Source organism: Coloeus monedula (assembly GCF_965178545.1).
Source record: "Coloeus monedula genome assembly, chromosome: 7".
Lineage (NCBI taxonomy): Eukaryota > Metazoa > Chordata > Aves > Passeriformes > Corvidae > Coloeus > Coloeus monedula.
In genome coordinates, this window is record NC_138787.1 from 5176768 (window position 1) to 5196754 (window position 19987).

The 19987-nt window shown below is 46.5% G+C and overlaps 1 protein-coding gene across 1 annotated transcript in view; it reads left to right on the forward strand.

Moving 5' to 3' along the window:
- Positions 1-277: 277 nt before the first annotated feature.
- Positions 278-19987, forward strand: part of MAP2 (microtubule associated protein 2) — a gene marked incomplete at both ends in the record, with an annotated part of 73954 nt that continues 54244 nt past the window's right edge. Inside the window, 1 exon segment of the mRNA XM_082285206.1 lies at positions 278-539. Within this exon segment, the coding sequence (XP_082141332.1) occupies positions 278-539 (262 nt within the window).

Here is a 19987-nt window from a genome sequence, read left to right on the forward strand (position 1 = left end):
AGCCATCAAGAAAATGGTGCTAATAATTGCAAGGCATGTGAGAGTCAGGGAAGACTTGACCCATAATTTTTACTTCAGGTGGTTTCTTTTGGGTTTAAATCAGTTCACTCACAGCTAAGAAAAACACACTGAGATGCTTCTTTCCTCTGCCAGACCTGAATTTACCAGCAACACTGCTGGTGACGTGCTTGTGCTGACAGTCAGGGACATGGTCACCCATTTGGAACTGATCTCTCCTGCTCATGTCATTACAGGCAAGTGGTGAAGGCAAGGAGCCATGGCCGAGGATAGGAAAGACGAAGCCAAGGCACCGCACTGGACTTCAGGTCAGCTAACAGAGGCTTCTTCACACCCCCATTCACCTGAAATTAAGGATCAGGGTGGCGCAAGTGCCGGACTGGTCAGAAGTGCCAATGGATTTTCGTACCAAGAGGATGAGGAACTGAGGCTGGGCAGCCATGAGCAGCCAGGGACATATGCTCAGACCAAAGAGAATGGGATCAACGGAGAGTTGTCATCGGGGAACAGGGAGACTGCAGGTAATGCATCTCGATGCCCTGCTGCAAAACACAGGGCTCCGCAGACCTCTGGGTATTTCTCCAAGGGGAAATGTTAGGTGGAGTCAAGAATGCCCTGGGGCATGGGGGAGCTGACAGGAGGGTGTATGTGCTTTGGAAGGGCTTTAGCTCTTCACTGCAAGAGCTACATCTTCACCCAGGCTTACACAGGTCATACATACTCAGGATTCTGGGCAGTGCTCTGAGAAGGCTTCAGGAAAGGCATAACCATGCCTTAGTGCATCTTTGTAACTGGGTCAGGGTTACCTGTCAAGGGATGCGACAACAGACTGGTGCAAAGCAGCTGCTCAGGTCCTCTGGGCTATGAGGGAGTAGGAAACTGCCCAACAGTTGTGCATGGATGGCTTGTGCATTTGTGTGTGCAAGAAAGATGGATTCTCCTGTTGTTGCTCACAAGTAACAACACCTTCTTGAAACCATGTACTATTTGCATAAGCAAGGTATTGCTCTTTCTGACTGGGAACACCACAGTTCAGTGTCAGCATTTATTCATTCTTGCCCAGCCATATTTTGCTGGATGCTCTCTGGGATTTTGTCCATTTGTAAACTATGTAAGGTTTTTAGAATTCAGCTTGCTATTTGCAGAAAAAAAAAAGAAGAGTGTGACTGTGTCAAAATGAAATATGCAAGGCAAGTTTCCTGTTTTAGAAGTAAATGCTAATTATCTTTGTGCAGAGTTCCTACTCCAAACCCCAAAAGCGCAGTGCAAGAAGAATTTCTCTTGTATAGATGCAACTGCCCTTGATGCATCCGTTCATGCATGCTAAAGAGATCTTTCTAGTAATGTTTTGTTGGCTGTTGACAGCATTTGGAGATGCTGTCCATAACTTCTCAGCAGCTGGAGAATTTTAAGGATCCTGGACCATACAGTCATTTCATAAGCAATTGTGCTGGAAATGGAGATCTCTGCTAAAAGTAAATGTGTTTATATTTTAAGTCTCTTCTTGCAGATTGACTTTCAAATTTTGACTAAGGTAAAAGAAATAATGTGTGAGCATTCAGGTGAACACAGTGTGGATGATTGGGGAGATGATAACAAGGTCTTGTCTCTTTGCTGTAACCCAACTTTACGCTATGTTTAGCCAGCAAATAAGCAGGAGGGGTGAGATGCTGTAGTTCTTAGCAGTGAGGAGACTGAGTGCATTTCTCATCTTTGCCACAGATTTGTCGCTCCATGTTGGACAAGTTTCCCCATACATATAGAAAAGCAGGGATAACTTTAAAGGATGAAGAGGAGTTTCCTATCCTTAGAAAGGGAGGAGAGAAATGCTTTTCTCAGGCTCTCTCAAGCTCAGGATCTGAGTGCTGGTCAGAGAGAGATCCGAACATTTAATTAAGTTTGCAGCTAATGGGTGACAGGAGGAAGGAAACCACTGCTGGCCATCAGCAGGCATTCGAGTAATGCCTTTTCATGTCGCTTTTTGAGGCAAGTGGTTAAAAGCAGAACAAGACAAAATGAGGAAGAATGTTCTAGGGCATGCAGTAGTGCTGGACACACATTTGCTGAAGGAACAAGATTACTCTTGATCCAGGTGAAGTTTGCTTCAGTCACCACTTTGTGGCCTTATTTCTTCCTTCCCTGATGTTTTCTCACTGTCTGCTCAGACTCTAAGATCTCTGGTGTGGAGACTTACTGTTGATAAGCTTTTGTTTGGGAGTCTTAATATAGCTTATCTCATGACATCTTTGTCGTTGAGCACTGGAAAAGTCTGTAGAACTGCTTGCCTTCGTGCCTGAATTCCTAGCTCTCTGGAAACTTGTGCACTGCACGCTCACACTCTGGCTAAGCCCACATTTAAATAATGCAATGTAAGCCACCCTAGGATACTTAAGATCTGTGTTTTTCAATATTTTTTGTCTTTTTGAAGGAGAAACCAGTTGGCAACTTACTGTAGTGATAGAAAGGGACCAGAGTGTCTATTGCCACTTTTACTAGTATTTACTTAGCTGGATGTGCTTAATGCAATGTGAGGCAGGACTTCTAGATCTTTGGTGTTCAATTCAGAGTTTGATCTTGAAATCAGAATTGTTATTCACAACAATATTTAGTCATCTTTGCTGCGTTTGCTTGCAGATTGTAACTTCAGTGTGGTGTTGCATCAAGTACGGTTTTTAAATACCACTCTGATACACATAATTGTCAATAATGTGAATCATTTAATCATTTGTAGTAGCTTACTGACTCCAAACATCTGAGCAGAAAATGCACAGGAAGCCAAGGTCAATGGAGATAATTAAGCCAAGCTGTGGGTTTGAGTAGACGTACAGGGATTTTATTTTCTCTGGTACAAGTCCAGCACTGTAGCCTAGGAAATCTTTGGCTTCTCAGCCTTCACGTTGGAGTCTGTAAATCCCCAGCAACTGCAACAACCAGCTCATGCGCAGCAGAGCACTAGTTTAAACAGGGTTTTCCCAGGCAGCTGTGTGTCTCTCAATCCCTGGTGCATTTTTGAGGTGTTTCACCTAAGGAAGGAGCTGGGATTTAGCCACAAAATGGCCCTCTCCTAGGAAGAGGTGTTCTGTAGCAGGGCGATAGACCCTTCAAGGCACAGCAAAGCAGCACGACACCCATTCGCAGGGCTTGTGCTGTAAAATCAGAGGGCTGTGTGTTAAGGGAAAAGTTAGGATAAGGCCACTGGGACAAACGCATCTTATGCCAACACTGATGCAGAGGCAAGGGATGATAATGGGAGAGGAAGTAACAGTTCTTCCCAAAACGCATCCAGTCCATCACTACAAGTGACATTTTTAGGTTTGCACAGTTAAAATGTGCCTTTGTGTATATTTGTCTCTCTCTCTCTCTCAGCGTCTATGTAAAGAGTTACTGAGCCTGACCTCAATTTTTGGAATCCTCTGAATCTGGCTGATGTATTGCGTTTGATTGATCTGTGTCAGTATCATGCTGGTAAATGGCTGCATTATGGAGACACATCGATGCCTTCCTTTCAAATGGACCGATGGGAACGTGGGAGGGTGCACAGAGCTGTGGACAGGGCAGCCTCAGGGCCTGATCCAGCAGCCACCCAAGTCAAAGGCAGATACGTGCAGGAGAATAGGCCAGGTTTTTTGGCATAGCCCACAGGAAGCTATTAGGGGTGTGATACAAGTGTGTGTGGTAAAGCACCTATTTCTTTTTGTATGCATTTTGTGGCTATAAATTCGTATAAGTACTTGGGCTACCCCTGGCAGATCAGCTGAGTCCTGCACTTCTGCCAGACACAAATCCCATGCTGTTCTGGAGGTGCTCCTGAAGACACTTTGCCTTCAGTGCAGTCTGCAGCATCCCACAACCTGAGACCACCAAGTTTCAGTGTGTTCTCCCTGTTTCATGCCTGTCCATGTCCCTTTTCACTTGCACACACAGAGCATCTTTGGTGAGGACCATGGAATTATAAAGAGTGGAGAATGAGATCTGTAGGTTTTGTCAAGCCAAACATTTTCATGTCACATGAAATGTGTGATGCAAAGAGATGTGATAGTGTAATCCTCAGAAACTCACTCTGAAGTGGGCTGACAAGGAAAGCTTGGATTGGACCCCATGGTAGAACACGGGATGTGTCTGACTTGCAGTGAAACATGGGAGTGGCAGCCTTTTATTTGCTCACTGGAAAGTTGTGGTCAGCTAACTGGGAGGAAGCTGTGAGGAGGAGTACAGATGCGCTGCAGCATTCTCTGGGAACCAGCAATTCAACATAATCCATTTTATTTGAATTGCAAGAACATCAAGCTGCAAAGGTTTGGCTTTTTACACTTAATATGCATCTATTTTTTCAGTAATGTAGTAACTAACTAGTCAAATTTATATAATTAGGGATAATAGTGGTGAACATTGTGAAGCATCTTCTACAATATGTCTTTATATACAGTGACTCAACTGATTAAGTGCTTTCTTCATTATATGCCAAATTCAGGTTTGGAATTGGAGGGAGTTTGGATTACCCACACTGTTACTTGATGAATTATTTTTTTGACAGATGAAGGGAAAGCATTTCCTGAAATCTAATACCAGAGCCTCAGGACAGTGTCTGTGTCCTGGTGTCAGACAATGTTGAGGGCAGTAACATGTCACACCAGAGTGACAAAACTTAGCCCTTCATTAACTGGCAGGGAAGCCAAACCATGTGGGATGCGAAGGGATTGTGGTAAAATGTAGCAGGTTCAGATTGCTGACATGGCACAGCAATCCGACTGCAGGTTGGGCACTTTTGGCTCTGGAGTCACGAGGAAGGTGGATAAGAGGCAGTCCATGACCAGATCCATGAGAGAGGCTGGAATTTGTGGTGGCTGGGGGAACGCAGACGCTGGTGTGTGTTAGTCTGTAAGCGAACCAGAAAGAGAGCGCCCTAGGCCTGTGAAGAGGAACGAAGAAGTGGCAGTATTGAGCTGAGGGAGGAGTAAGGGGCTGAGGAATGTGGGGGAACAGACTCAGCAGCAGGAGAGCTGGTGAGATGGAGGCTGTGAGGGAGCAAAGCAGGGGTGGGAAGAGGCAGGGAAAGAAGGAAAATTTTAAGATAAGCTAAGGACGATAGAAAGAGATCCAATTTTATCTCCTTATCCAGAGACAAACCAGCTTTTGTGTGATGGTAGATACTACTAGCCCAGAAAGGAGGGGATTCAGACAGCAGGAAACAACTGAAAACTAGGGAGGGACAAACCACATTACAACTTGGAATGTAATTTATTCTAATTCAGCCCTTTGTTTCAGGCTTTGTTCAGCTGGACTAAATGGGCGTCTGGAACAGACTTATTCCTCTGACCATCTTTTAAACAAGCATATTTCTATAAGGTGCATGGAATGTGAGCCTGAAAGACTGCCCTGTCGTAGCAACTGGTGCTTGAGCAGAGTCCCTTTGGGATAGCTATGCAAAAAAAGACCAACATGTTGAAGGCAGGAATTGTGCTTGTTTCAGCCTCCTGCTGTGTGTCAAGGAAACAGTCTGTATCCCATTTTCTTCCATAGGCTTGCCTTACAGTAGCCAGTCTTCAGGTAAAGAGGATCTTGTTCACAGCCCTCATCAGCACAGCACTGTTAGAAAATCACCATGGTGCTTAGCTGTGTGGGCTGAGGGCCCTCAGTCCCTCTGAACTAGGCCTGGAGCTGCAATGGAGCAGAATGGCAGCACCGTATTTGGGGTCACTAAATGCAACAGCCTCTCCAGGCTGAAATGCACTGAGAGTCATAGCCTGGTCCCCTGGTGTGCTAATGATTTGTTCCCTCATCTAGTGACATCTGATTTGATCTCCTTTTCCTTTCTCTCTCTCTTGCCGTACAAGTGGTAATGATGGCACTGGCAGTAGACATAGAAACAGGCCTTCTTTGTTTGGAGGCCTTTTCGGTCTTTCTTTCCAACAGGACTGCTTTTGTCAGAGCTTTTCTTTTCTTTTGGCTGTTTGCACTGGCTGTCCTGCTGCTGCCCAAGTCCTTCTGGAGTTAGTAAGCCCCCCCGCCCCCCGATAAGCCCTGAATGCCTTTTTCCCAAAGGAGCCTCCCAGCCTTGTTGTCAAATGTGCATTTTCAGCAAGCAGCATGTCTTGAGCAATGCAGACAAAATGCACAGTAGGATGTAAAACCAGTGACATTCAGAGCTGAATGTGACTGCTGGGTTTGTCCTATTTCTGTTACTTATTTTACAGAGTTGGAAGAAGGTATCTTACCATGTCATTGGTGGCTCCTATGGGAAAGAAGCTGTTAATTAGGCATTTTGATCTCCCTCCCTTTGCCCAGGAAATGTGACAGTAATTACTGTACACCATCATCTCTGCCAGTTTAGATACAGGCAAACATACCAGGCGACTGAAACTTTTCTTCTCTGTTTTAAGTGTAGTACAAGTGTCATTTTCTGGGACATATAGACATATTCAAATTATGTTGCTGAAGACAGTGAAGGTGGGGGCAACCCACTCTGGGGCACTTGTAGAAAATGCTGGGGTTTTTACCAGTCTCTGTTAACCTTGCTATAAAGATCTTTCGCAGTTGTTCTGCAGAGGACTGGGAATGAAGGCATAGAAATTCTATCTTTTCACATTCCCTACCTACAGCTATCTTCTCCCTGACTGTAAAATATTCAATAATTACTATATAGACCAGTCTCTGTGGGTTTTCCTGTGGCTGGCCTATCAGTCAATCCGGTAAGACATTGTTTTTTGTCCAGTCATAACCTCTGTGAGGGGCTGGCTCTGCCCTCCCACCTCATCTTGGGGCTTCAGAAATCAGTCAGTGATTGACATGTATTGGTAGGAGCTTGGAGGGTCTCGCACAGTTGTGGGCAGAATGCAAAAATTACTGCCTGAAAGGGAGTAGGATGAGATAACGTGGTGTGCAGGTGCTGTTGGTTCCCATGGCTGGGAGTCAGACACATAGAGAACATCAGCCATAAATCTCTTTTCTCCCTGAGCTTTTCTGGGAGTGTGTGGTTCAGATTTGCTTTTGAAAACCAGGTGCAGTAACACCATTAGAGCCAACTGCTGCATTTGTGCCACATCAGTGTTGCATCTGGCCAAGAGCAGGCATCAACCAGCCATTTGCTCTGGGCTCCCTGTTGGTGTTTCAATTCACTTTAGTGGTTTTTTGTTACAATACAAGCATTGCAAAAGTAGCTGTGCTTCCTTAAGAAGCAAGAGCAGCATTCCTGTGTTGGCTTGGCAACCAGCACTTACTTGGTGCTGTCAGAAAATGTAATCGATAACCTTGGAGATGTAACAAGGAAGATCGCTGGGATATGGATGAAGCATCTTTCGTAACATGTTCCAGCCACACCATAGTTTAGGCTGTATGCCATAAGCTCTGTTTATCAAAGTTGCCTTTTGAAAACATCTGCAGCCCTTCTTGGGGGACTGCTGTAGCCAGGAGAGCTATTGCTGCTGAACCTGTCAAATATGGAATGCATTCTGGGAGTTTCATTTTGCCTTGTCTCTGCTTCTTACGTTTGCCTTTGCCCTCCCTCCCCACCATCCATGTTTAAGTACCTGTTCTAATGAGGGCTGCAGACTTTGCTGTTTCTGTTGGTCAGATCTTGACCATCCAGCAGTGGCATTAGCGGAGTGACTGGTGGGGCAGTTGTGCCCAGAAGACACATTTTAGTTTGTGGCCTGTTCTGCTAGAGTCCTTTTCAGTTTTCAAAGTGTGTGGTAGGAGACAGCTTGTGCATTTGTAAATTACATAAAGTAGACAGGACTTGTAAAAGCCAGGAGAAAAGGTACAAGGGTGGAACGAGCTACCCCAGATCAACCAGGAGGTCTGTGCAGGTGGAGCCATGGACAGGTGGCCCAGCACAGTGCAGGACTGTGTGGCACCTTGTCTTGGTTTGAAAGACAGGTGTCTGCTAAGGAAGGCAGAAGCCTCCCTTGGAATGGCAGATGTAACCCCTTTCCCTCCGAGTTATTATAATTTTGAAATCAAGGGCTTTTAGGCAAAGATGTGGGAAATAGGAATAACAGTTCTTTCCTATTATATATATAACCAGTCAAACAAACAGCAATAACCATGGCAGTAACAGCAAACAATCACAAACCCAGTCCCAGCCTTCTCGGCTGTCAGGCCCTTTCCCCTCGGGTGCAGTTCCGCTCGCAGCCGGCGGGGGCGCTGGCGGCTCCCGGTGAGCAGGGCAGGTGCGATGGTTCCCCCCCGGCTGCAGGGGGCGCTCCGGAGCGAGCTCGGGGAGCACGCGGCACTGGTGCCCTGGGATCCCGGGAAGGGATGGAACAAAGGCTTCACAAACCCCTGGGCAGCCGATCCCGGTGTCCAGCCAGGCCCTCGGGAACGGCAGGCTGGAACGGCAGGCTGGAGCAGCAGGCTGGACCAGCAGGCGGGAGCGGCAGGGATGAGCACAAATCCCAGGTGGCAGATGTGATATATCCAAGCGGGGAACCCCCCGGAGATCTGGGCAGGCAGGGCGAGCACGGCTACAACGCAGCAAAAGCTCGAAGCAACAGCGGGGCAGGGCGGCCACAGCCCGGCCTCCAGCAGGGCAGGGAAGGCAGCTTTGAGATCCCGGTGTTGTTTCCAGCAGAAAGAAAAGCGGCCGGAAAAGAAGCAGCAGCTCCTCTCTCTCCCAACGAGGAGAGTGAACTGACCACACACCCAGGTGAAACAAAAGGAGCAGCCAGGTCTTTTGTTTTCTCTTAAGCACCTAGCGATTTATCGTCTTAGTAACAGAATGGGGGAAAATTCCTTTAACAGGAAAAAAACTAGACCTCTTAAAACCCCAACACACCTCCCCTCAGTCTTCTGCCTTCTGGGCTGGCCTCAGCTCTGCCCCTTGAGAGAGGTAGAGATGGGGCACTTCAAAGGCTCATTCCTATTGTTTTTAAAGGGTCTATCATGGTCTCCATCACCATGATGGCATAATAAAGACTTTCAGAAACACTGGGCAATATTTGGCACTGAGCAGAGGTCTCTGTAATTGTAGCTAGAAGGTGGTATTGCTGGGGACTGTGCCAGCATATAATCTTTCATTCCAGTTTTGATCTGAGGGCAGGAAGATTTTGAAGAAGGTTCATTACTAAACAACAGAGCCTTGTTTTGCAGGCACACAGCTACTCTTGTTTCAGGCAGAGCTGAGATGGTATCTTCTCCAAAGTCACCTTGAAAGGGAAGCAGCAGGTTCTTACATGATGGCATGGGATGTGCTGGTGGGCATTGCTGGCCCCATTTCCAGGTCCCTTGACCTGTGTCTGGAGGTGTGGTCATTAACCCACTCAGCCCTGCACTTCGCAAATCCTTTCTTCCCGTTTTTCCATTGTGGAAGCTCAGGTGTTTGGTTTATGCACTTTCCAGCCCAGGCTAAGGAAAGCCCAGGACAAGGCATCCCCAGGTCTGCCTGATGGGGGCAAGTCGTGCCAGCACACAGGCTGAACATCAGCCCTTCCACACCCACCGGCCACAGTTTTAACCTTTGGTGGAGAGGAGGTAGGTGCCATAACATCTCTTACAGAAATGAGAGTCACACAAAGTCTGCTGCTCCTGGCAAGGAGTGTCAGGCTTGCTGATTCCTTTTTTTTCCTGTTGCCAAGCCAACACAGCCCTGCTTAAAGTGAGATCTCTTTTTAAGCTCTACTGACAGAAAGTATGTAGCCTGGGAGCTTATTTAGCATTCAGGAGTGCACAGGCGCCCTGTGACGTCTGTGAGTCACAGCCAGGCTGGCTGACAAAGGAAAGGAGGATTTTGTTTTTCGTTTTTTTCCTCTTTTCCTCTAGCATTTGCTTCTCAAGGTTAAGGGAGATAGGGAAGAGACTGCGAGTACTTTGTGATTGGGACCTCACTCTGTAGTCCTCACTGAGGCACAACTTTCAGGGAAATTAAAAGAAAATACTACTTTGGGGTATATTTTCTGTACAAAGTCCGAGAGAGATATATATGCAAATTCCTTGATTCAACTAACCGTGATGAGCTACTCTATTAAATTTGGAAAGCAAAGGCAATCTGGGTTTTAATTTGAGTTAGAAACTCAAAAGAAATAGTAGAAGGAAGCAAGGGACAACTCCCTGTCATTGTCTTTCATGCTGTTTTAATCTGTGATACAGATATATATGTTACAATATAGAGAAGAAACCATCTCCTCTCTTGCTGTATTCATATCCTGGGTAAGGACAGCAAAACTTAGTGTGTACTGGTGTTTTCGTTAGAGTTTTTTGTTTTGTGGAGTTGCTACTGGTAGATTAACTGCTCACTTTAAATTCAGTCCTTCTAATGATAATGACAGATTTGCTTGCCTTTTCCAGCTGAAGAGATGGAAGTTAGCACAAAATAGTTGGCATTAGCTGGCAGATGAGCACTGATGGTCCAGTGCATATTCCTACCAACAGCTGATCTGGAAATTCAAAGACAAGACTCAAAGTTAGATGTCTGTGTGATGGTGTTTACGCTGTCATTTGTTGTTTGGGAGATTCTGAGCAAAATGTTTTCATTTTCTCTGCTGTTTCACAAACTGACTACAGAGCACAGTGGTGCTTGGAAAACCTCTTCTGAAGCGATGATGTAGAAATGCAATTTTGGTTGTTTCTTGGGGTTTTGTTAGTACTGAGGCATTCCTCATGATATGCAAAAAGTGCAGGAAACTCAAGGCATCCCAGCTGTGTACATTAGATCATGGGAGTGAGCCCTTCTCCTGTGTGTGGAAAACAACTGTTCAAAACTTTAGTTTTAGTTCCATGCAGTATATGGAAGATAACTGAGAGATATCATTAGCTCCAGGGCAGGAAAACCTCTTAGCTGCTTCCTAGAGAGTCATTTCACTCAGAACTGAGAAGATTGAATAGTTCATGGAAATCAGTTTTACTTGGAGGCACTGGGAGGGGAAAATAAACCCCAGGTACTTTGCTTTTTGTTCCTATTTCTTTCCTTGAGACTAATTCATAATGATATATGATCAGTTTGGTACAGCTTCCAGCAACCCATATAGCTTATGGCAGTTAGGATAAAACTGATTTACAGTCTGGTCCTCTGCCCGTGTATCTGGCCAAACAGATACTTCTGCTCTTCTTTTTGAATGTATCAGCCGCCAGTGCTGTGTAGATGTGGCAGTCTTGCTGACGTACTCAAACTGTTTTCATCCACAGCCTTACACCACATATAGATGGAGGGAATAGGATGAGGATACAGAGACAAGGGAATAGGATTCAGTGGTGACTTTTGCTTTTTTACCCCAAATTCAGAGTATGTGCCACATCTAGAGTAACTCAGCCTGCACAGGTTGTTGGTGAGCTGAAACTAATCCCTAGCTGTTCCTGTGTATGAGTTGCTTTCTCTTTCCTTTCCCTGTCATCCTTTCTCTCTATTTAAGAATATTCCATCCTTCTCAACAATTGCTCTGTCAGCTCTTCCTTCTCTTTCTCCTTTCTCACTTATGTTGTCTGCCTTTTTTCCCTCTTGATCTCCGTATGTGCTTCCAGCTTTATCCCAGCCAGCCAGTGTAGCTCCTCTGCGACCTGGAATTTCCACAACTGCTCCTGCTTTTCAGTACACTTAGGAGCTCAGCCTCTGGATGCAGCTCTCTTGGAGGTTGCAGTGCCCCCAGCCCTGGTCTCAGCTCTCCCCTCAGCAGCTGGACATATCCAGCATCATGGCTGCAGAAGCTTGCAGGTGTTTAAGTGCCACGGGAAGATAGCTTTGGCAGAAGTGGAATTGGTAGTTCAGAAGGTCACTGAACCATAGAATGGTTTGGGTGGGAAGGGGTCTTAAAGCTCATCTCGTTCCAATCCCATGCCATGGGCAGGGGCACCTTCCACTAGACCAGGTTGCTCCAAGCCCTGTCCAACCTGACCTTGGACACGTCCAGGGATAGGGCAGCCACAGCTTCTCTGGGCAGCCTGTGCCAGTGGACTGATGGGCACAGAAGATGCCCTGAGGGCTTTTATGTGCATCTCTCACATTTTCCTTATTCAAGAGTAGGTGCACATTTCTCTTTCTTAATCACATTGCACACATAGAGATGTGAGCTGGTAGTCTCCAAGAGTGGGCAGGCAGTGGGCAGGAATGGGCTGTGTGAGCATTTGGGGATGAGTCCTGGTCAGAGGCAAGACTCCCTTCAGCTGGGGCAGTACCAGAAAAGAGGGTGAGAGATGGGAGAACTGCTGAGCTTGGCTGAGAACTGCTCTGAAAGTCCATCCACAGCACAGCCTCTGTGGGACTGGGTTAATCTATATATGACGCGGAGCACGTTCAGCTCTGCCTGTCTGTGGGGACACTTGCACATGCTCCTTGGAAGGAGCACCATTCCTCCATTGGCAGGAGAAACACACCTGCCTTGGTATAGGTGCAGGCTGGACTGGGAAGGAGGGCTTAGAAGAGATCAGCCATGGAACTGCTGCTGCTGAAGTGCAGAGCTGGGGTGGACCAACACCATGAGCACTAAGGTGAGCAGGGCATGGCATTGCTGCATTTTATGGGTTAAATATCCCCTGATGAATTAAGCCAGCATTCTGTTGGCATTGACAGATTGGTCTTCAGTCCTCTCCTGACCAGGCATGATTAAATCCGACACAAAATGTGCACAGGTTAATGTTAATTTTAAACTTAAATCCAGCAAAGTTTCTATAGCATGCTATGAATCCTTTTTAAAAAAGATCAGAGAAAACACTGTAAAAAATGTTTAAAATAATCCCAAAAGGAGCTAAAAATGAATCTTAAAGGACGCATCACCTGCTGTAGGTGGCTGATGCTTCATTGACTTCTGCAGATGTTCTTAAAAGTCGGTTTGTTTAAAATGTTAACTTGTACTGAAGTCCAAAACTAATATTGATTTTAAAGTGGATTATCCATTATGTGTATTTATTCACATTCAAATGATTAAATATCTGGTTCTCTGTTTTGAAGCCAAAGTGGTTTCTTCTGTTTGAGTTCTAGGGAATGAATACTTCGGGGAAAGATATAGCTGCTTTGTGTGTGCAGGTGTTGTTTTGAGCTGATACCAAGTCCCAGGAAAGTCAGTGGGACATCACTGCATTACCCTGGCTGAAGGTCTGGTGTTGTCAGCTTCAGTAGAGTATGTTAGCTCTAAATTGTATTGCCCATGCATCAGACAAAACAGAATTGATAGCTTTTCCCACCTCTGATTTGGCTGGGAAATGCTGAAATGCTGACAGTAAATATTTTGTTCCAGGCAGTAGACTTAAGAAGATAGACTCAGGGAATGCACAGGAAAAAAGTACTGCAGTAATGAGGCCTCATTTTTAAAGCATCATTATACTGACATTGGTATGACTCTTTTTTAACATACTTACATATTTCAAGGGGGGCTGAGGAGGGGACTGATCCCTTGGTGTTTTGTTCTACAGCTGCTAGACAGCGTGGCAGAGGCCTCTGTGAAATGAATGTGCTAGGGAGCCAGAGGAGGGGGCTCACTGGAACTTTCACAATGGCTCCTGGCTCCTAGAATGAGTCAGTTTAGATTTTGCACTGTGTGATTTGCACTGTGATTTGGACTATGTGGCCAACTCTCTCACTGAAGAAAGTCATCAGGAAAATTTCGTCAGAGCAGGGGAACTGTTATACACACAGAACATGTGGAAGCAATCCAAGGACAGGCAGCCTGAGCTTCCCTGCTGCTTCCTTGAGTGTTGCAGAGCAGCTGAGGCTGCCCACGTGTCCTGGGTTGCAGTGTATTCTATTACCATCCTCATGAGCTGTTGAAATCAGGTGGGGCAGTGTTTCCTTGCCTCCTCCCTCCGAACTATCTTCTGATGCCCTGCGGCATGACTCATAGATAACTCCCTCCGGACTATCTTCTGTTAATGAGCCGATCAACAATGCCTTGCCTCATGACTCATCATCCCACTGTGAGATGCTCCACCCAGGAGGAACCAAGCATTCCATCCTGGATATAATGAGATTCCAAACACCACAGACAACCTTTCCACTGGATTCCCAGAGGACAAGAGCTACATCGCCACCGCTGGACTTTCTGAGGAAGAACAGACCCTTCTACAGGACCACAGCTTCAGCAGAACCACATCCACCACTTCAGGAGGACTGCAGCCACCATTTTATGGGACTGCTACCACCACCCTGACTAACAGAGTGTCAGGTTGTATCCTGACTCTGTCAGTTTAACCCAGTGTTTTTTGCCTTTATTTTTTTTGATTTCTCTGTTAAATTGTTACTCTGACTTGGTGCATCCCACTGGTATGTTTTCAAACTAGTACACCAGGAAAGCCACTCTCCAGCCTTGTGTTTGTACCAGAGCACAGCCAGGCCAACATTGCTCAGCTGCAGCCAGGACTCCAGCTATGCACCAGATTGACTCTGATGTAAAGCAGACAGCACAAGAATCACAGAAGCACTAAGGTTGGAAAAGACCGCCAAGATCATCACGTTCAAAAGTGTTAAGGAGCTGGATAGTGGTAGTTCAGATTTACAGTCTAGAGTTTAAGGACAACATAGGAGGGGCTGTTGAATACCCCAAAACACAGAGGTGTAGTGCATTTGCAGTGGGGCTCACCAGGGTATGAAGCTGCTGTGCCAAGTACTCAGCTGTAGCTCACCTATTCCTACTCTTCTCACACACTGACTGCCATACATCTTTCCCCAACGATAATCTGAATGTTCCTACCTTGGGGATCCAATGGATTAAACCGTCAAAACTTTCTTTCCCAAAACACAGACCTTTTCTGGCCTGTTCTACTGGTTAGCTGGTGAATCCTGGTGATTAAATTAATCTGTCCCTGTCCTCATAGATGCTGCACTAGCTTGAAGTCAATGAGTTTATTAGGGAAATTATACTTGTCAGTTGTGTTGTGGTTGCACTTAATTTAAAAGCTGATGTTCCTATTGTTTGCCTTCATACCTCCTGCCAATTATTGTTAATATTGCCAACATCCAGATCAAGGACCTACTTACAGCAAAATATTTACACTCACAAAAGTTGTTTGAAAGCCAATATTTGAATTCTGTGACGCTATGTTACAGCTTTTTTTTTCAATCTCAAGCACTAATCTTTTGGCATTTTTGGGGGTTTATATAACTTATTCATACTACTTTGATTGCTGCTGTACATTTGTCTTTTAATCTGCATGCAAAAAGGCAGTATTTAGAGCTGTCATGATCGCAGTGATCAAGTCCAAGATGTATCTTTGGTTTTTCCATCCCAAATGTCACTCGGTGATGCCTGGTTCTTTTTTTTCACCCCAACATTTCAGTAGTCTTGACTGAAACAAGTAATCCACCAGCTTCCAGGAGAGCTGGGCATCAATTCAGGACCTGTCTTTAGGGGACTGGCTAATGCCTCTAAACAAATCGAATAGCTATTTGGCTTATAACCCGACTGCACTCGGAATTGCAGTACCTGGGGGGAAAAAATCCATAGGTCCTGTTTGCTTTTCAAATCGTCAAAGATAGCAAATAGCCATTTTGTATCTTTTCTTTCTGCAGGAATTTGTGGGGTGTTTTGCCTCACAAGGCAGTGCAGGTTTCTTTGTGCTTTTGTTGTTGACTAGATTCAACTGTGCCAACAGTTAGTGCTGGTTACCTTGGAAACTGAATCCCACTGAGGATTTTGACAGGCACATCTTGACTGAAATTGCTTTGTTTTCACAATTCTGCAAGTATACATGTAGCTAATCCTTTTGCTGTACTCTGTTCTTTCCCTAAAATGTAGCAAAATTAATGAAACATTATTTTATCTTTTCCATCTGATTGCAACTTTCTTTAATCCCTTTTTTAGCCTCAGTGCTCCAGGAATGTTAATTACCCTTTACTTTAACTGAGCTCACTGTTTTTTCTTGATAGGTGTTTGAGGGGTGACCCTATGAATGTGTGTGAAGTTTTGACATGATTTGCAGTATCCTTTCTGTCCCTCCTTCCTATTATCCCTTTTCTTTGGTTTTCTCTTGGAGCATTTGTTGTGCCATACGGTTTAAGCGTGTTAAACTTTGTTTATGCCTTAAACAAGTTACGCTTTACAGAGACCAGGTGGCATCTTCTGTGGCCACAGCAAACTCAAGGTCTTGCTGCCACCCTAGTGGCATTGGGTAGAGCTGTTGCCAGAAAGAGGGAGGGGTGATGCTGCTCCAGTCTGGGAACACTGTCCTGATGAAATTGTGGGGATGTGAAATGCATTTTTTTATTAGGAGGAGCTGTCCCTGTTGCTGTGAGATGGGTTCTCAAGGTGGGAAGAAGCAATAGATAAGTGGGCTGAGTGATCTGGCTGAATGGCAGTAATGAAACACAGGTGACTACAGGCAGGAAAGGAGAAGAACTGAGGAGACACTCTGGTCTGACTGGAGCAACTCTGGCCTCAGAAATCACTGACACTGTTATATGAGGTGATGAGCAGGCTGTTTTCAGGGCCAGTTCCTCTGCTGGCAGGATCCTTGCATCAGTGCCAGTCACATATCTGTGAGGCAGGGAGAGGCTGTGAGCCCTGCCCACAGGCAGTGTCTCCTGTCAAAACCAGTCCTCAGAATAATCATACCGCATTGCACAGGGGAACAGGGGAGAGTGAGAAGATAAAGACTGCTGGATGAGGGCTGTCAGAAACAAACATCTGAACAGTTTCACCTAAGACATGGTGTTCATAGCAAACTCAGCTTCTCCATGGATTGAGCCTGAGGTTGTGGTAGGTTGGAATAGAAAGAGGAAAAAGTGCTAGAGGCTGAAGGAAAACCACTAAAAGGGCATGTAAAGAACAGACATCACACATCACTGTGAAGATGTCTCACAGATCTGATTTCTGCTCTTGCCTTTATAGTTGCAGATTTTTTAAAAAGGTATTTTTTTGAACTATTTTGTGGAAGTATTTATGTCAGGACCTGAAAGCTCAGACACCTATTTTAAAAGACTCTTGCCACTGTCTGGGTATCTGTCTCTTGGGCTGGTAAACATGTCTGTTATAAAAGTTAACGGAATGGAAAAGCATTGTGGGAAGTAGAAGTTTGTAGATAATGTGCTAATGGAGACATCTACAGTCCATTGACAAATGCAGCAGGATTGATAAGGAATGAAGGAGAGCTTTGAAATTCCATCTTGGCCTGTTGCAGCGGGGATTACTGCAACAAGTATATTTCAAACCAGGAGTCCCGTGGAAACGAAGTATATATGGACAGATTCGTGGTAGATGTTTCAGAGATGTTTATTTCTCCAGCCGCATGGCCGGGGCTCAGCTCAGGAACTCCCCCAGTCACGGGACCCCAGGGTCCTTGGCCACCCCGAGGAACCCAAACCAACCAATGGGAAACAAAGGTGACCAGGGGCAGGGAAACCCCATGTCTCCCCCCCCCCAGGGCCCCTCTCCCAGGGCTCCATGGCAGGGGGAAGGGACCCCAACATCTCACCCGTTTTATTTTAATAAAAGGAGAATGAAAACAACTGGATAAACATAACAAGAACAGTTTCAAGACAAAACAAGCCACTCCTCTGAGTCTTTAAATGTCCAAACAGATTCTGTGGAACATCTTAGGGCTGGCACAAGGGAGACAGAACTTGCCGGGCATGCTTTGTGGGGAAACTGAGGCAGGAGAGGGTTTAATTTTTTCCCTCCCTCTTTTCATCCCCCCCTCGGCATCAGAGAGGACTTGTAGGGAAATGGAATTGTATAGGGAAGCCATGGGGTGAAAAACGGATTAGGAATAAACTGGGGATAGGGTAAACTTAGGAAGGGGTTCATATTGGGTATAGGGTAAAAGGGGGAAGTAGGCTGTGGGTAGGGAAGTTGCTGGGATGGATATTGTTTATAATTTTGTGCATAACGGCTGCCTTTGATGGGAATACCTCCAGGCCCAGTAACATTTGCTGCTTGTAAACCCTTCTTTCCTTGCACTATATCAAACTGCACAACTTCTCCATCTCCTACACTCTGCAGGTAATTTTTAGGGTTATTTCTTTTAATGGCAGTTCTGTGGATGAATAGATCTTCCCCTGTATCATCTCGTGTTATAAATCCATAGTTGTTTTTTACATTGTACCATTTCACAGTTCCTGTGACTTTCGTGGCTACAACTGCTCCTATCATGTGCTTGCGTGCTCGTCGTGGCTGCCGGTCCCGCGTGGCCGCTGCCTCGCCGACTCCGACGTCTCGGCTGGGCCCCCGCGTTGCGGCTGCTCCGCACCCTCCGAGGGGCGCTGCTCCGGTGTGTGTCTGGGCTCTGTGCGGCCCCACGTTGCCATCGCCGCTGGCTCCGTGCCCTGTGAGTGGTTCCGCTCCGCAAACTCCACGCTGCTTTGAGAGCAGCCCTGTTTCGGCTCAGTGCTGCGCTGCGCAGCTTCTCGTGTTGCTGTGGAAACCGCCGCTTCTCCCTCCACAGGGCTCTCCGCGCCAGTCGCTCAGAGCGGCCTGCCACGCCGATGCCCGGTTCCTGGCTGCTTGTGGCCCACGGCACCCACGGCGCCTGCGGCATCGCTCCCTCACTCACAGTCGCATGGCCAGGGACCCCAAGACAGGGATGGGGTCCGCGATAAGGCGCGCGTTCCCGAGGGAGCCGGGCGCATCCAGCGCAGGCACCTCCGCTGGCACGGCTGCAGTCATGTGCTCCCGGGATGGCGGCCGCGCAGTCTCGGCCACGGGATAAGTATGATCCTCTGCTTTAGGGGTAATGGGACCATATAAATGCTCCTCAAGAGCTTCCCTGATTATAAGGTATGCACGGAAAGCTTCTCTTTGATCCCATACTTTATCCCATATCTTGTCCCAGAAACACCCCTCACAAGATACAGGAGGTTCAATATCAAGAAGTAAGTCTCGAGAAATATAGGAGAACCTTTTGAAAAGCCAGTTAAAAAAAAGTTCTAGATCTCCCGGTTCCATAACTTTTTTGTTTTGTTGTTCAAGGATTCCTTTAACTTCTAGATACATTTCTTTCTGTGGCTCAGAGAGCCCCATTTCCCACGATTCTTCCATAGTCCAGAGAGAATATCCAAACCAAGATGAGAAGAGAGAGGTCTGGAGTGGTTATTTTACTCACGAATCTTCTTCAGGGATCGCTATCTTGCTCGCATTCCTCCACCAGTTTGTTGCAGCGGGGATTACTGCAACAATTTCAAACCAGGAGTCCCGTGGAAACGAAGTATATATGGACAGATTCGTGGTAGATGTTTCAGAGATGTTTATTTCTCCAGCCGCATGGCCGGGGCTCAGCTCAGGAACTCCCCCAGTCATGGGACCCGAGGGTCCTTGGCCACCCCGGGGAACCCAAACTAACCAATGGGAAACAAAGGTGACCAGGGGCAGGGAAACCCCGTGTCTCCCCCCCCAGGGCCCCTCTCCCAGGGCTCCATGGCAGGGGGAAGGGACCCCAACATTGGCCTTGTACAGGATCTCATCCCAGATACTGGATCGTGCTGTAGCCAGTCTTCAGCATGTAACCTCACTTAACAGCCTCTGTCTGAGTCTCTGTTAGGGAAGGGGTATCTGGAGGGAGTGTCTGAATGTCTGAATGATGCCTGCTTCAGTGTAAATCTCAGTGCTAGAGAGGCTGAGGTGGAGATGGGGTAGCTCTTGTGTCCCTGGATGTACTTGTGAGGAGGGCAGCAGCCTTTGGAGGCAGCAGGCCTTCTAAACCCAGCCAACAGGGAAGGCTGTGGCTCCCCGTACCACCAGCACCTTGTTCCGCATCCCCTATGCATCCTAGTACTCTGTAAAGGTCTTATGTCACTGAGTCGTCTCTGGGACAGGGAAATTCTAGATCTCCTGTTTTGATATACTGGGGTTTATAGAAGAATTGGGATGACTTCCAAAACCAGGAGCACAGAGTGCTTAATTCATTTGAGTTTTAACTTTGGTTTAAATTAGTGTAGGTCCCCAGACAGGACTCTGTCCTCTCAGCAGGGAAGAGTCCTCTGTTGCTGCCACAGAGCAGCTGTGGGACTGGTAGCAGCTGGGCAGAGCTGACCTGGCAGCCCTGTTGGAGCGTGGTGTGAAGTGACCTTAGAGGGAGCAGCAAAACCACTGTCCCGGTATGTAAGCCCCTGGCCTCTCAC